The sequence below is a fragment of the Meriones unguiculatus genome, chromosome 3 (genome assembly GCF_030254825.1).
Source record: "Meriones unguiculatus strain TT.TT164.6M chromosome 3, Bangor_MerUng_6.1, whole genome shotgun sequence".
NCBI classification, from domain to species: Eukaryota; Metazoa; Chordata; class Mammalia; order Rodentia; family Muridae; genus Meriones; species Meriones unguiculatus.
This window is the reverse complement of record NC_083351.1, coordinates 65,808,371-65,826,013: the sequence shown is the minus strand read 5'-3', so window position 1 is coordinate 65,826,013 and position 17,643 is coordinate 65,808,371. Positions and strand designations below refer to the sequence as shown.

At 39.8% G+C, this 17,643-nt stretch overlaps 1 protein-coding gene across 7 annotated transcripts in view; it reads right to left on the bottom strand.

Annotated features, from left to right (window-relative positions):
• Positions 1-17,643, bottom strand: part of Tpk1 (thiamin pyrophosphokinase 1) — a 378,233-nt gene that overhangs the window by 83,294 nt on the left and 277,296 nt on the right. For all 7 annotated transcript variants that reach the window (XM_060380097.1, XM_060380102.1, XM_060380100.1 and 4 more), the window contains one exon: positions 16,805-16,916. In XM_060380097.1, coding sequence (XP_060236080.1) covers positions 16,805-16,916 — 112 coding nt within the window. The remainder of the gene's footprint in view (positions 1-16,804; positions 16,917-17,643) is intronic.

Genomic DNA, 17,643 nt, shown 5'->3' with positions numbered 1-17,643 from the left:
AAAAATAAGGAAATCATGAAATTTGCAGGTAAATGGTGGGATCTAGAAAGGATCATCCTGAGTGAGTTGTTCCAGAAGCAAAAAGACACACATGGTATATACTCACTCATATAGACATACAACATAGGACAAACCCACTAAAACCTGTGCGTCTAAAGAAACTAAGCAAGAGAGAAGACCCTAACTAAAATGTCCAATCCCCATCCGGAAAGGCAAAGAGGATGGACATCAGAAGAAGAAGAAAACAGGAAACAACCTAGGAACCTACCACAGAGGGCCTCTGAAAGCCTCTGCCCTACAGACTATCAAAGCAGATGCTGAGCCTGATGGGCAACTGTTGGGCAGAGTGAATAGAATTTTAGGTAAGAACTGGGAAATAGTAAGAGCTGGAGAGGACAGTCTCCACAAGGACAGCAACAGAACAAGAAAATTTGAACACAGGGAACTTCCCAGAGACTCATACTCCAACCAAGGACTATTCATAGAGATAACCCAGAACCCCTGCACAGATGTATCTCAGGGCAGTTCAGAGTCCAATTGGGTTACATAGTAATGTGAAGAGGGACTGCCTCTGACATGAACTGACTGGCCTGCTCTTTAGTCACCTCCTCCTGAGGGGGAGCAGCCTTACCAGGCCATAGTAGAGGACAATGCAGCCACTTTTGATGTGAACTGATGGATTAAGATCAGAAAGGAGAGGAGAACCTCCCCTATCAGTGGACTTGTGGAGTGGCATGCATGCAGAGGGAGGAGGGAGGGTGGGATTGGGAGGGGACGAGGAAGGGGCTTATGGGAGGATGCAGAATGAATAAAGTGTAATTGATGAAAATTTTTAAAAAAAAGGGAAAAAATAATTTAAGAACCTTAAATGACTTTCAAAAGTGGAGGAAAACATGGAGTTAGTCAATTTACATGGAGCATGTCTCGCCCCTGGGGGCAATGGTCTCCTGAATCTACTCAGACCTCGGACACCACCACTGCTAGTTCTAGAACTGATGCAGGATGTTCCAACGAGGGGGTTAAGGCTTCTCATAATATTTCCTATAAGCCCACACCTGTTTGTTTATATCTCCCATTTTTATTCATTATTAGCCAGATAGAGCCAAGTAATTGTGGTAATGATACTTGCTTTTTTGCCCAATGCTGGAATGCTAGTAAATTTACTAGCTGGTTACGCGCATGCCTCGCTGGGTGCCTGTGCCCGTTGATGCCCCTCACGCTATGACTCTCTTCAGACAGAAAAGGGATCTTGGAATTACAGCCGCCATTGTTACTGCCATCTCATTGGCGGCTGTTGGAGCTACCACCACGGCATTAGCCAGGAGTCATACTGTGCAGACTGCTCAGACCCTGAATAACCTTTTAGCCAATGTAGCTCATGCCTTAGATGTACAAAAAGGAATTAATGCTCAACTAAAAGGAGGCTTGATGGTGTTCAATCAGAGGACTGACCTCGTGCAGGAGCAAATTGATACCCTATGGCAAATTGCTCAACTTGGCTGTCAATGAAAGTATGCTGGACTTTGAGTCAGTAGCATACAACATGAGAATTTTCCCTGTGCTGCAAATCTGTCTAAACAATTGTCTAGCTATATTTTAGGTAATTGGACTGGAGAATTTGATACTACGATGGAGCAGCTGAGAGTGGCCATTGTCACGGTAAATTCTACCAGAGTGGACGCAGGACTAGCCACAGGATTATCACCATGGATTGCTGCAGCCATGAATCATCGAAGGAATGGGTGGGCATGGGAGCGTTAGCAGGCCTTCTGGTGTTGGTCACCTTGGTTTGCCTGTGGTATATATGCAAGATTAGAGTCACACAACAGCGTAATGCAGCCATGATCATTCAGGCCTTTACAGCCATTGAAGCAGGACAGTCTCCCCAAGCATGGTTGGATACCATAAAAAGCTAAACTGTTATGCTCAGGATGCGAGGCTAAGCACTGCACTCAGGGTCAGCTGCTTTGTACCCAGAGAAGAGCATGTCTGATTGCATGCGGGTTGATGCCCCAGGTCCTGCCTCTGAGAAAAAGGTATCAGACGGGTCTGATGCTCTTTGGGTGGATGACACCTAAATGAACATCAGTACAAAGTCCCAATTTATTTCTAATATCAGAGATCAGACCTCTACTCTTGCCTGATGGGTCTAAAACAAAAAGGGGGAACTGTAGAGAGCTGCGGAATGCCACGCCTTAAAGATGGAGCTGGTTTCCGCCTTCCACCTTCCCGATGGTGAGTGCTCTCTGTCAGGAACAACTCCACATTTGGCTAAGGCTGAGGATCTGGCTTGTTTCCACGTATGTGGACCTATCTGCATTGCCCAGGTGGCATGCTGGGGTTGGCTACCCAGAGGCTATTTAAGCTGTGGGCTGGCTTTCCCCAGGGTCAGATGATTGTTCAAGGTTCCTGAATAAACTTCATTGAAAAAAAAAAAAAAGAATTTTCAACTGACCAAAATAAATGTATTTCAGAAGCAATAATAATAATAATAATAATAATTTTAAGGATGGGGTCATCACACTATGAGGAACTGTATTAAAGGCTCTCAGCATTAAGAAGTTTGAGACCACTGATACAGATAAAAGTTTGCTGATGGAGAGGAAAAGGGAACCAATCAGATGGGACAAGTAGCAAGCTGTGTATATTTGATGGTCATGTTACATTAGACACAGTCTGTACACAATTAATTTGATAAAAATGTATTCAGCAACCACTCTAAGCCAGGTATTCTATGATGTATGTGTATGATAAAGTGCACACTAAGCAGATGGAAGATTATATAAATCTTTATGTACAGGGGAGCAGATAAGAGGGCAAGGATGGGAAGGTATGGTTGACAATCAGTGACATTCATATGCTCTTAAAGGTATGATGGGTCTCAAGAACACAGAAGAAAGGAAAAACAAACAAGCAAACAAACTAACAGGCTCAGACCAAGCCAAGTGAAGATGGATATTTTCTTGTTGACAATAGTGTGGGAAAATAAATTTATTGACTTCTGGGTAACAAATGTGTTTTCTTTGTATTTATTTATTTATTTATATTTTTTATATTAATCACAGCTTATTTACTTTGTATCCCAGCCATAGCCTCCTCCCTCATTCCCTCCCAATCCCACTCTCCCTTCCTCCCTTTCCAAGTCCATTGCTAAGGGAGGCTCTCCTCCCCTTCCATCTGACCCTAGCTTATCAGGTATCTTCAGGACTGGCTGCCACATCCTCCTCTGTGACCCAGCAAGGCTGTTTCTCCCCCAGGGTGGGGGAGAGGAGAGGTAAAGGAGCCAGTCATTGAATTCATGTCAGAAATAGTTCCTGTTCCCCTTACTAGGAAAACCCACTTGGATACTGAGCTACCATGGACTACATCCAAGTAGGGGTTCTAGGTTATATCCATACATGGTCCCTGGTTGGAGAAACAGTTTCATCGAGGACCACCGTGCCCTGATACATTTTGTCCTTGAGGAGCTCCTGTCCTCTCCTGGTCATATTAACTCCCCCTTTTATCATATGATTTCCTGCACTCTGCCAAAGGTTTGGTTATGAGTCTCCGCATCTGCTTTGATACACTGCTAGGTAGAGTCTTTCAGAGGTCCTCTGCGGTAGGCTCCTGTCCTGTTACTTGTTTTCTCCTACCTCCCATGTCTATCCCATTAGTCTTTCTGAGTAAGGATTGATCATCTTACTCCAGGTCCTCTTTCTTGTTTCTCTTCTTTAGGTGCACATATTTTAGTATGTTTATCCTATCTTATAGGTCTATATAAGTGAGTATATATGGTGTGTGTCTTTCTGCTCCTGGGATACCTCACTCAGGATGATCTTTTCTAGATCCCATCATTTGCCTGCAAGTTTCAAGATTTTCTTGTTTTTAATTGCTGAGTAGTATTATATTGTGTAAAAGTACCACAATTTCTGTATCCATTCCTCTGTTGATGGACATCTGTGTTGTTTTCAGGTTCTGGCTATTACTTTGCTGAAGGTGTTTATCAGCTGGAGGAGTTCTCTGGTTGAATTTTTGGGGTCACTCAGGTTTACTATTATATCATCTGCGAATATTGAAACTTTGACCTCTTCCTTTCTGATTTGTATCCCCTTGATCTCCTTTACTTGTCCTATTGCTCTAGCTAGGACATTAAGTACTATGTTGAAGTTATATGGAGAGAGTGGGCAGCCTGGCCGTGTCCCTGATTTCAGTGGGATTGATTTAAGTTTCTCTCCATTGAGTTTGATGTTGGCTATAGGCTTGCTGTATATTGCCTTTACTATGTTTAGATATGTGCCTTGTATTCCTGATCTCTCCAAGATTTTAAACATGAATGGATGTTTGATTTTGTCAAATGCTTTTTCGGCATCTAAGGAGATGATCATGTGGTTTTCTCCTTCAGTTTGTTTATATAGTGGATTACAATGATGGATTTCCATATATTGAACCACTCTTGAATGCCTGGGATGAAACCTACTCGGTCATGGTAGATGATATCTTTGATGTGTTCTTGGATTTGGTTTGCAAGTATTTTATTGAGTATTTTTGTATCAATGTTCATAGGTGTGAAATTCTCTTTTTTTGTTGGGTCTTTGTGTGGTTCAGGTATCAAGGTGACTATGGCTTCATAGAATGAGCTTTGTGAAGTTCCTTTTTATTTCTATTTTGTGGAATAGTTTGAAGAGAATTGGAATTAGCACTGACAAATGTGTTTTCAATTTGCTAGAGACTACTGACTGACCTGGCAGTTATCCCACCTTACTTACTGATAAATATGCATGCTATTTATTGTGTTATCTTCTATGCTTTTAAAAATTACATTAAATAGATAGGTATGAACATTGTGTGTGTGGGTGTCTGTGTAGATGTGTGCACACAGGCACACAAGCATCTTGGCACATATGTGCAGGCCAGAGAATAACTCTGGAGGTTGGTCCTCATCTTCCATCTTGCATGTGTTCAGGATAGCTGTGCCTATTAAATTTGGAGGGCTGCCATACATCTACCTCCCACTGTGATCTAGAGATGCTGTGATTGCAAATGTGCTACTATCAGTTCTGTGTGCAATCTAGGATCCCAATTCACATCCTCATGTTTGTGTGGTTTTTTTAACCAAAAAAGGTTCCAGTGTTCTAGATCAACAGACCTCTCCATAGGCATGTATAACCAATATGGTTGTATTAAAAGGCTTAATAATATAGTCCTTGTGCTTTCAGCCTCTGTGAAAAACAGTTTAAACATTCTAAGTAATAGGAATTACATCTGTTCTTTTTACAAAAGATTATTTTTATTTCTTCTTTGGGAATATCGTGCTTGCATGCAATGTGTTTTGATCATATCTACCTTCCAATTTCCTCTCCCAACTCTGACCAAATGTTCCCCTCCCAATATTTTTTTAATTCATAAATTCAATTACTGTCTCCCTGGTGGGGCAACATAGTCAGCCCACAGAGGAAGAAGATCTAGACAGTCTTGATGGGACCTGATAGACTAGGATAAGACAGCAGGGGAGGAGGACTTCCCCTGTCAGTGGACTAATCTAGAGAGATAGGAGACAGAGATAGGAAGGGGGCTACAACTAGTATATAAAATGCATAAATTGTAAAAAAAAAAATAAGACTCATAAAAATACAAGAAAATGCTGCTACTTCTCTGTGTTATCAAGAGTGACTAAAATACCTCTTCAGAAAAAACCACTTATTCCAATTTCTTTTGCATCTTCTTCAAATCATGAGCTCCCTCTTCTAGTGATGGCTTCATCCTAGGAAACCTGCATGAGTGTCCCTCTTCCTGCCTAGTTTCATGTTGTCTGTCCTTTTACATGAGATCTGCTCTTCCTTATTCACCTGTCAGTCTGACAGTTTCCCAAGGATAAATACCACATTATCAGTTATTTTTTTCTAGTTGATTGTCTAGGGAAACGAGTAAGGGATAAATATGAAAGCAAGGGCAACTTTGATAAGCAGTCCCACTGTCAATCAATGTCAATTAGGGATCAGTACTATAAGGATTTGTTAAGTAGAACTGGGAGCAAAATCTAAAGGTCTGTAAACAATGTAAAACGGCCTTGTCTGGTGGACAGATAAACACATGACAGGAACAAATGGAAAGCCAATGTTTACACTGACACAACACAGTAATGAGAAGAGGGGATAAAAACAGGTCAGCAAGGCTGGGGACCACAACCAGCAGTTCTGAGCTCTGGTTCCTGTTCCCTTGCTACCTCTCACCTCAAACAGGGCTCTATGTGAAGACCTGACTGTATGTGGACACCTGGACACCTCCTTGCTGGATGCAGCATGCTGACCAGCTTACATCCCTGTGCCTCACCCAGTCTCTAAGCAAGTGCTGTAAAAAGGCTCTAGGCTAGCAGCTTTATGGTTTTCAATTTCCTTGGGTCAACCCACAGCCAGCAACAGAGAAGCTCTAAATGATCTTTCCCTTCTTCTTTCCTTTTTAGGCTCTTACCTGTGGATCTATAGAAAATGTCTCTCTAAAACTCTCACATTGTCTTCCATGAATTTGGAAACTGAAAGCCACTGCCTCAGAGCACTTTTGGTGGCTGAGCTTTCTAGTACCACAGCCCAGTGAGCCAAGCTCACCAAGAACTGAGAAAGACTTCCTTTACCCATAACCATACTCCAATATCTCCACATCATTAGTGACCCACAGGAAACTACAGTGAAGTATGGTACAGGGTTTGCTTTCTATGTTTTTATTAGGAAAATATGAGAGGTTTCAGGAAAAAAACACTAATGAAAAAATTGATTTAATTATCCTTTATTTTTGTGATGATTCTTGCCCTCAAGAGTGTGTGTGTGTGTGTGTGTGTGTGTGTGTGTGTGTGTGTGTGTTTGGTCATTTTTAACATCTGAAAGTGAACCTTGATTCATGCTTGGACTAGTAATGCATGCATACACATGCATACATATATGCACACATTCATGTGTATACCTCACTTTAGACTGTATCAACTCCTGGCAGGGTATGTTAGAATTTTCACACTGAGCATTCAACCTATCCCTCATTATCCTAATTGCTTTTGTGGCTTTTGGTAATGAACTCCTGCTTCATTACCTTTTGCCATAGTGCCATTGCCTCTGTCTCATTATAGAATTCATGTAGGTAAAATGCACTTGCTCAATTAAAATGTTGTTAATTACCTAAGTTACACATGGCATTAATGTATATAACTAGAAGGAGACCACTACAGGCATCTGCTCCGAGGAAGATGCTGTAGTAAAGAAATAGGAAGCATGCATGGAGGATGGTACTATTAGATTCTGAATAGTTGCATGGGCTAAGAATTCAAAGGAAAGAAAGTGTTTCATTTGATAAGGAATAGCAGGATTTGTGTACAGTGTGATTTTAATTGACCTTTGACGTTAGTGGAGATGTTAAAAGGAAAATACGGTCTAGCAACACCAGGAGTGGAGTCATAGGGGGTGTGATAGAATCATGGGTCGGGGAGTGGTGACATAATGCTGAATCTCAAATTCTTTAACAGGTTCCTGGGAGAACAGAACAAACAGACTAATTATACCATTAGGATAAATACAAGGAATAATGAAAGAGATGAAAAAGATTTTGAAATTACCTCGTCAGTCCACTTACTCATTGCAGACAGCTGTGGATGGTGAGGAAGCTGATGAGAGTTTATATTCACAGTACATCAAATAAGAATGGGAAGTGCTACTTTGGTCTTTATTCACTTAGCCCTACAAGCAAAAAGCCAGACCTTTATTTTTGTGATGATTCTTGCCCTCAAGAGTGTGTGTGTTTTGTTTTGTACTGGGTCTCCCCATAGAGATGAGCACTATGTATTCAGTTCCCATTGTAATTAATGCAGTGGAAACTTACATCCTCATAGAGAACTTGCCTTGGAAAGACACAAGTCAGTGGTGCTAAGACAAGTCTCATGTTTTACGTTTCTTAATTATATCACAAATTTAAATTGCCCACAGCTCATTTCTCTTTTCAAGAAGACGTTTCACTTGTACTCTGCAAGTTAATGATTTTCTAAATATGTACACGAAAATACTTATCAATTTTATCTGAGTAAAACGGAACAGAACAGAACAGAACAAAACATCCAAACCCCAGGAAGTATTTAGATGGCTTAGAGGATAAAGATGACTTCTGGATCTGAGTTCTATCTCCCAAACCCACAAAGTGGAAGGCGAGAATGACTCCACATGGTTGTCCTTGGATCTTCACATTTTTACTATGGTCACACAATAATAAGTAAACACACACAAAATAAGTAAACAACAAAAAAAAAATCAGAAAGCTTCACGATGTGGTAATTTTGTATAAGTCGATTCCTTAAGACATATACACATAAGAAACAAGAAACATTCGGGAGGGCTAAGAGACATGTTGTTAGTTACTGCAGGGTGAGCTGCCAGACAGAAGCATAATTAGGGCATCCTGAGCTGTGGTGTTCAGAGCCACCATCATGGAGTGAACTAAATCAGAAACAACTCCCCAGGAAAAGAAACGCACAGTCAGAGTGAACCTCCAGCAGCTCCCACAGAGCTCCCCAACGCTCATCTTGTCTCTGCTTCTCTAGAACTTTTCACTGCTACCACCTGGGCACTAGGAAGAGGGACATCTTACAAAACCACACTCCTGGCTTGTGTTATCTGGGTGCATTCCCTCTCTGTGGGCTCACTAGTTCTCAAAATGAAGAAAGCCTCACTAGTCACCTACTGGTTCTCAGTGTGATGAGAATCCACATGACTTCCTAGTATTGTCCAACTTACTGATGCTGGTGTCAAAATTGGAGCCCTGTTGCCATCTTCCTTCATATCAGTAACTGAACTAACCAGCTACATACTTCCTTTCCTTCTGTTACACTTCAAGGAAAACTCAAAGTAGGAACAACAGGGATGGCAAGTTATTTTAAACACTGATCTCTTGACATGTATTTTGTCAGCCAGGTCTGAAGCATTGAAAAACTGTCATTTTGCCTGCCTTACAAGCTCAAAGTCAGAGGGCTTTACCTTCTTTCATTGGTTTAATTAGACTCTTGTCTGGAGAGGGAAGAAAGTTCTGTGCAATTCTTTGCTCTTTTTCCTTAGCTTAGGAACTTATCTGCTCTGTATGTAATCTTTACCTTGATTACACTTTGAAATACAGGAAAATGCGTTTTATATTTGCTTCCCAACAAAATTTGGGTGCATGCATGCACACACACGCACAGGCATGCATGCACTTTTTTTTTTTTTTTAGGCAAAGGAGCTTCTGCTTTGGCCCTCAGGGCTGGCAACCACCCCCACCTCTGATCTTTTATTTAAGCTTAGGGTTCTCCAAATGTTTCAGAGTTCTTTTTTTAGCAATCTGACCTCCAAACAACCTAGATAATATAGTAGCAGCTCCCTGCAGAGAGAGCCACCAGCAGAGGACTATGCAGCCAATCCATCCTAGCTACAAACCCCTCTTGGAACAGGCTGTTTCCTTCACAAATGCTGGGTGAATCTTTTCCCCTGGAATTCTTGCTACAATTTCCTTGAGAAGCATGATAAATGACAACATTTGTTTATAATCATTCCACGAATGAGCTGTCGCAGTGAGTTTAAGTTACATGTACGTTAGAATGTACTCCACAGAATGCTGGCCTGTGCGTTAGCAGTTCAACTAGTACAATGAACATTCTAGGTGATACTTACATAATTTTAATCACTAAAGTGTTTTTACTTGATTTTCTTTGGTGTGAGCCTGCCCAGTTTAAGGGAAAATTCATCTTGAGAAAGAACTTTGAGATAGGCTCTTTCATAATGTCTAAAACTTAAGGAAATACAGGTTAATTGACCAGTGATTAATTTTTCTTACGTACACAGAGGACTAAGTTAGAAAATATGAACTTCAACAATCCATTCAGTATTGTCTGTCTTAATTTTCCATCTGTAAGATGACGATAATGATGTTCCCTCCACATTAATATGAAACTTGACTTAAGTGATTGAGTTGAGGGAAAGTATGAGATGGGATATGTGAAAGCTATTCAGAATATAAAGTATTATTATTTGGGCCCAGAGGAAAATTATACCCACTGTGCTGTTCCCACAGTAAAAGTTTATTCAGAACACTTCTTGATTCTTTCTATACAATTCATGTAATCACCAAAGTTATTGCTTTCTTGTCTGGATATATTAACTTGATGGCTGAGTGCACAAGGCCCACATCTGAATCAGTGCAAAAATGAAACGTGGAGGAGGGAAAATGGAAAGGGACTCTTGAGCTTCCACTGAAGTCATACTCATCAGTCAACCTGCCCACATAAATACTGGGAAATCAACTCAGTTAAACAGTTGGGAGGCAAACCTGAGTTATAATATTGTTCCTGAACACAGGTCAATGAAAACCTGGCATGCACACAAACTCCCATTTATCATATTCTCTACAAATGCCCACTAATTGTTTTCATATTTAAATGGCTAGAATCAACCACAGCAAATTCATGTTGTCAGACTGTTGGGCACTTTCCAAAAGCAAACAGAATGTCTATGACATACAGTAAATTATTGCCGGTTCTATGTGTTCTCAGCAGAATCACAAAAGGGCAAGGCCTTCAAAAAGAAAAAATCATTTATGTCTGCTTCAACTCTACAATATAGAAAACTGGAATCAAGTACTGGAATCAAGTCAGTGGAGCGAAGTGTGTGTGTGCGCCACATGGGTGTACACACTTAGTTCTATTTGTTATATTTTGCATGTTATTAGTCTGACATGCTTGGAAAGGTAATTTGCTTATAAACACAGTATTTGAGGACCTTTCAGAATGATTCAGAGTTTAAAAACTAAGAAAATTTGTAGAAATCAATTATATTCACTTATTTTTGTCAATAGTATACAAAGTATACAAAAAATATTGATTTCCATTAGTATTATCTTCTAAAATGCCAATTTCAGAATTCATTAAAAGTGGAAATTTGATTATCTATAGCCCCTGGCAGACAAGAATCTGTATAATTCACAAGAAAATCCAAACTTGTCTCACGGGACAAGTACATGTATGTGGAGGCAGTAGGAATGAACAAAGTGACATCTGCACAGACAACTCACAGGTAGCTTCATGGTCGGCACGGGATGCGCGACACTAATGATAGTCAGTAAGCTGGTATTCAAACGCCTTCCACTTCCTGAGAGTCTAATGATACATGCCTATCAGATTAACATGGAAAGACTAGCCTTCTATCTCCTGCTTTTTCACCAAATCACCCACCAGACTGCTGCCTCTCTAGAGTAGAAAGCACCAGCCTCTCCCATAACAAGTTTCCAAGGCTAATTAAAAAAGACCACGAAAAGCAGACATGGCTAATAAGAGAATGGTTAAACACACAAGCAGGTGGAGCTATAGCTTTGGTCTAAGGGATTTCTTATTTGATCCAAGAATTAGATTCTACATTTAGCTAAATCTGAATATGAGCCTTGGGTCACAGAAATCAGAACCAATGGTACTTTTACAAAATGAAACATGTCCACAGCATCATTTTCCTTTTATCTTTAGCCTTCACCACTAGTGCTCAAAATGACAAATGACCAGGCTGAGATAGACTTAAGGAATATGAATAATCTTCATGCCTACATTCAGAGTGAGTTTGGATATATAGAGGCATACATTTGCTTTACAGATGTTATTTTAGAGCACTGTTAAGTCTACTGATTAAAAAGCTAACATGGCAGTTTCAATTGAAAGCCTATACTCAGTGTTCATTTATAATCTCTGGACCCTGTGCCTATGTTACCTTTATGATAATAGTCACTACAGGTGTGACTGACTTATAAACCATGACGTGATACTAACCTGGGTTATCTAGGTGATTCCTCTATTGTCAAGGATCCCTTAAGAGAGGGAGACTGAAGTATCAGCATCAGAGAAAAAGTGACCTGAGTAGCATGTTTACACCTTTAGACCATCACTCCTATCTCTGTCAAGATTGAAGGGAAACTTCTTTTCAGTGGACAGTGGTTCCTGCAGAGATTCATCATCAGTCATGCTGCTGAGGATAAATCGCTGTTGCATAGTAGTTCATTGCTCAGCTACAAATAGAAGAAAAATCAGAAATACATACCATTTTCTCTCAGGCTCAGGGAACACCATAGAGGAGAAGCAGAATGACTCCTAAAGGACGGATCAAGGGGTGTAGTATAGTGGAGCTAGTTCTTTTAAAATGAAATATTCCCTGCTGAAGTGGGTTGGAAAGTGCCTAAGATCCAAGATGCTCAGGAGGATCAGAAAACTCACAAAACACAAGGCTCATATGAGGCTCTTTCTGCACAAATTGATAGGAGTTAGGAAACCCCTCACTGAAGCTGGCTGAAAGCCAAGGGAACTCCAGTGCTACAACTTTCATGAGTCACCATCACAGTGGGGTTGACTTTTTTGTGAGGCAGTTGCCCCTGAGTCACCTGTGCTCCTGTAATAACCTCTTACTCATATCCCTACACCTAACCTTGGTAAGCTCCTTAGTTTATCATCTTAGTATAATTGTTTCTTTGGTCTGCTGTCAGTGTCCTATCAGATATGAGTAGACATTCACATAATCCTGTGAAACAGTGAAACAATGGTTGCTTTTCTCTGAAGACTGGGACCAAAGCAATGATGATGTCCATTTGTAATTGTGTTCAAGTTTGTGCTGATGGTTCAAGCCTTCCGTAAGTGAAAACATGTTTCCCAACATGTTCTCATATGAAAAATGCTAATGAATCCACTAATGAAAACCCACCAAAACTGTTCAGCAAGGCTTTTTGGATGGCTATTTTGATTGTCCACTTGACTACATCTGGAATTGATTAAAACCCAAAAATGGCTGGACATACCTATGAGGGAATTTGTTTAATTAAATCACTTGAACTAGGAAAATCCACTTTATATTCTGGATCTTTGAGGTGGGATGACACACCTTTGATCTAGGACTTCTGAGGAAGAACCACCCATAAACAGGGCTACCCATATGCAGGGCTAAGCTTGATAGAAGTCTATATACAAGATGTGGAAGAAGGGAGTTTGCTATTTGTCTAATCGTTCGTTCTTGCCCTGGCAAGGAACTCCATCCCTTCACTGGCCTTTGCTCCTATTTCTTGGAGATTCTAGCATATACTGAAGACAAGCTGAGACATCCAGTGTCATGGACTGAACAACTACTGGATTCTTGGACTTTCTTGCCATTGTTGTAAGCTACCATGCCACTCTAATCTCTCTCTCTCTCTCACACATGTATATATAAAGAGATACATTCTATATTCCAGAGAACCCTGACTAACATAGCAGTAGAACATGAAATCAATAGACACACATTTGATACATGTGAAGTAAACTCACAATAATTCTGTCATAACAGCATAAAAACAGAACAATACCTAGGAACTAACGGAACAAAAAGACTGCAAAACTAATGGAATAATGTCATCAAAATGTGGACCGAAGTGTTAGAAGACTTGAATAGATAAAAAGCTGTCTGTGTTCACAGATTGGAAGATTCAACACTGCTGAGATGTTGACCCTCTACAATGATTTACAGAACCCAGACAAGAAACCCCAGCTGATTTACTTATACAAATCAACACACTGAATTATTATTTCATATCACTTCTAAAAATTAATATAATGTTGGCAACCAGAACCCAAATATAAGAGCAAAGCCCTGTAAATACCAACATAGGAGTGAATATTCATGATAGTGGGCTTAGCAAAATTATTCTTTCACAAAGTGTGTGTAGCTTATATTTGTGTGCAGGTGTCATCCTTATGTCTAGTTATGTGGATGCGTATGAGAATGCTTGTGTGTGTGCAAGTATGTGCACATGTATTTGGAGGCCAAAGGTCAACCTCAGGTCTTGTTTTCCAGGCATATTTCTTGGCTTGCCAATTAGACTGGGCAGGCTGGCTAGCCCACTCCAGGATCTGTCCACCCTCACCTCCTTTGAACTATTTAATAGAAGCAGGAACGAGCACACTTGGTTCTTTACATGGGTTCTGGTGTCATGCCTGTTTGGCACTTTACTAAAAAAGCTATCTCCTCAGTTCTAGCACAGTTTTCTTTTTGTTCTTTATTTGTTTTTGTTTTTAAATAAAAGACCATAATAACTTGATTCTTTAAAAACCATAAGTTGTAGTGGTAATACACTGTGCTACTGAATAATTTTAAAGAGTTATAAAAAACAAAATAAACATTTCAACTGTTTTATTTCTGTTATTAATGAGCAAACTAGTAATTAAAACCACAAGTCCAAAGAAGAGTTAGCAGACACATCTATGGTCAGGGCTGCTAAAAGAAATCTCCTGATAGACAGAGAGCAGTCTAGTTACATGCAATAATAACCCATTTTGTTTGTACAGAACAAAAAAATATGTGACTTATATGAAGAGGAACCATATATAAATCACTGTCAGCAGTTAAAACACACAGCACCCAGAGCTGTAAATTAACCCGAATCAAGATGTGCTATACAGCGAGGTCATCCAGACTAGGCTCTGTCATCAACGGAGATATCTAGGGATGTTTCTGCCTACTTCAAAGATTTCTGAAAGTTTTCATGGCAGCGAGTGGTGTGCCTGCATAAGGTTTGATAAGTGAAATTTCTCTGCTGTTGAGCTAACTTTGTTCCATTCTAACATTACAATTTCATTACATTTTATTTTATTTAAACTATTTTTTATTTTTCTTTCTTTCATTAAAAATAAAACTGTGTCACACTGGGTCTGGGTTACCTCACTCAGGGTGATTGCTTTTTCTATCTCCTTTCATTTACCTACAAATTTCATTTTTTTTAATGGCTGAGAAATACTCCACTGTGTAAATGTACCACATTTTCTTTATTCATTCAACTACTGACAGAAATCTATGCTGTCGGTATAGATTTTCCAATTATTGGATATTATGAAGAGAGTAGGGATAAACATGGGTGAACAAGTATTTCTGTGGTGAGATTAAGTATCATTTAGGAATACGCCCAAAAATGACACCGCTAGACCTTGAGGCAGATTGATTCCCAGTGTGAAGAACCACCACACTGATTTCCATAATGGCTGTACAAGTTTTCAGTCTGACCAGCAACGAAGGAGTGTGCCCCTTACTCTACATCCATGCATGCATAAACTGTCATTTCTTTTATTGGTCTTGGGCATTCTGATAGGTGTAATTTGAAATCTCAAAGTAGTTTTGATTTGCATTTCCCTGAATTACAGATGGGCCCCATAATGGGTTTTTCATTTATTTTCATTCATTATCATAGAGATGTAGAGAAAAACAATTATTTTAAAACTCAAAGCAACCTATAACCACACAAATGAATAATGACATACTGCATTTAGGCAAGATCAAAAATTATATCCTTCCCAGACAATCTGGGATGTGCATAGTGCTGTGGAAACTGAATGATAAAGGGCATTCTAAAGAGCTCAGGGGAACTATACTTGGACTTATAACTTCTATTACCATCAGGATTTGGATGCTGGGCTACAGGCCCTCTCCTTCATCTGCCTTTTGGCTTGGTGCTTTATCCTTCCTGGTATCAAAGCTGAAAAATGTGGCCACCACTGGATCTCAGAGAAAGTTTACTGCTTTTGACCTTGGATACTTGCAAGTGATGGGGAGGGGGTGTAGAAATTAAAATAGTTGATTTATGTTGCAATGTTTTCAAAACACTTCTAATGGGAGCTCATGTCAGCTTCGGCTGAACAGCTTCAAAGCCCATCACACACTTATGTGCGAGGAGGAGACCTGCTCTTTCTTTTCAAACTGACAAGTCTCTAGATGTATTTCAAAGGCGTTCTAGCTTTCCTAATTGTTTCAGCACTGACTTATAGAAAGGACTTAAAAATATTTTTTTTCATCTTCAAACTATTTCAGTGGTGAACATGTTAGAAAAGAATGACATGGTTGTACAGATCTCTTACACAGCCTTAGGTAGATCATGGTGAATCATGGCTGACTGACTCCATGTCTGGCAGTTTTTCTTTTCTTTTTGAAGGGTACATCAACATTTATTTAATAAACAGATTCCACATTCTTCTTTTTTCAAGTCAATAAGTTTTTGCATAGCTTAGTTCAGCTCATAATTTTTGGAAAACATTTTAATATTTAATAACAGCAGCTAATCTGTGAGTACTCAAAGGCTTGATTATGAAAACCACTTCCAAGTTCAGAACTTTAGCTACTTCTAAAACGTAAAGTGTGGTTCTTGCATACAAGTAAAGAGAGGAGTTGGGCATCACAGACATGACATCAAGAGGCATAAAACAGAAGAAAAACTGACTTTATCAGAATTTAGTTAATTAAGTTTTAGGAAATAAAAATATCCACAAAGAATTTTAAGAAAAAGATGTGATGAACTCATAGCTAGCACATGTGAAGGACTCACAACCCGTCTAAAAGGGAGCAATTCAATTAGCTGATACGACCCTGATACGACTTTCTCCAAAGAAGATAGACAAATGTCCCACACTAATTATAAACACATTGCAGGCCCATCATAAGTCATTAACAAAACAAGTCAAAATTATAAGTACACCTTCTGTGGCTGCAAGCAATGTAACAGAACAAAAATGGCAAGCACAGCTGGGGGCATAGAAATTGAAACACTCAGATGGTGGTGGCAGGAATTTGTAATAGTGCAAGGACTATAGAAACAGCATGGCAGTTCATCGTAGGATAGCTACATTAAGGTTAAGAATAACTAGGTGTGAGGCACATGAATGTGAACAAAAGGCTTACCCAGAGGCTCATGTTTTCCAAGTACCATCTCTGATCAAAACAAACATCCTCTCCTCAATGGGAAGAAAAAAACCCTCCCTTTCTAGAAGGATTTTACTCACTGAGGTTCCATTTCAGGCCTGTTGTTGTCACATGATTGCAATGCTGTCCAACAGGAATAAGGCCACACCAGCTGCCTTCCATTCCAGTATTTACATGGAGCCTGTGCTTTCCCTGAAAAAGAAGAAAAGCAAGTATGAAAAAGGGGGAGAAAAAGGCAGCCTGCAGCATGCCACTAACCCTTAATGTGGTTTAACATAATGTTAACCAAAAATTAACTTAGTGCATCCTTTCAACTGATTTAGACCTACTGTTCTATATCAGCTTACTGTTAATTACAAGTTTTACATTTGATAAATTGGTTAGATAGGTTCAGAGCCACACAGATAGAGAATTGTTTTTGATATCTTCTATTTCTAAAGAAACCATCCATTGCACCTGGTGAAGATACAACCTTTTGTGACACTGAATTCTAGGCTCACAACCAAATATATATATAATTACATATAAAAAACGGTTTCCCAAGTGAAGTCTTTACTTATCTGAGACTCAGGTTTCTAATCTTCAGAATTCAATGTAAGCACTAGATGGTTATTCCATCTCTTGTGGCCATCACTAAGATCCTCACGATGTACACAAAGTTTCTGTTAACTTGACACAAAGTACAGTCCCTTGGAAAGAAGGGACCTCAACTGAGGAATTATCTCTTCAGACTGGCCTGTGGGCATGCTTCTGTGAGCCTTCTCTTGATTAATGATTAAGTGGGAGGGCTCAGCACACTGTGGGCAGTGCCACCCTGGGCAAGTGGTCTTGGGCTGTATGAAAAATTAAGCTGAGCAAGCCACAGAGAACAAACCAGTAAGCAGCATTACCCCATGGCATCTGTTTCAGTTCCTGCCTT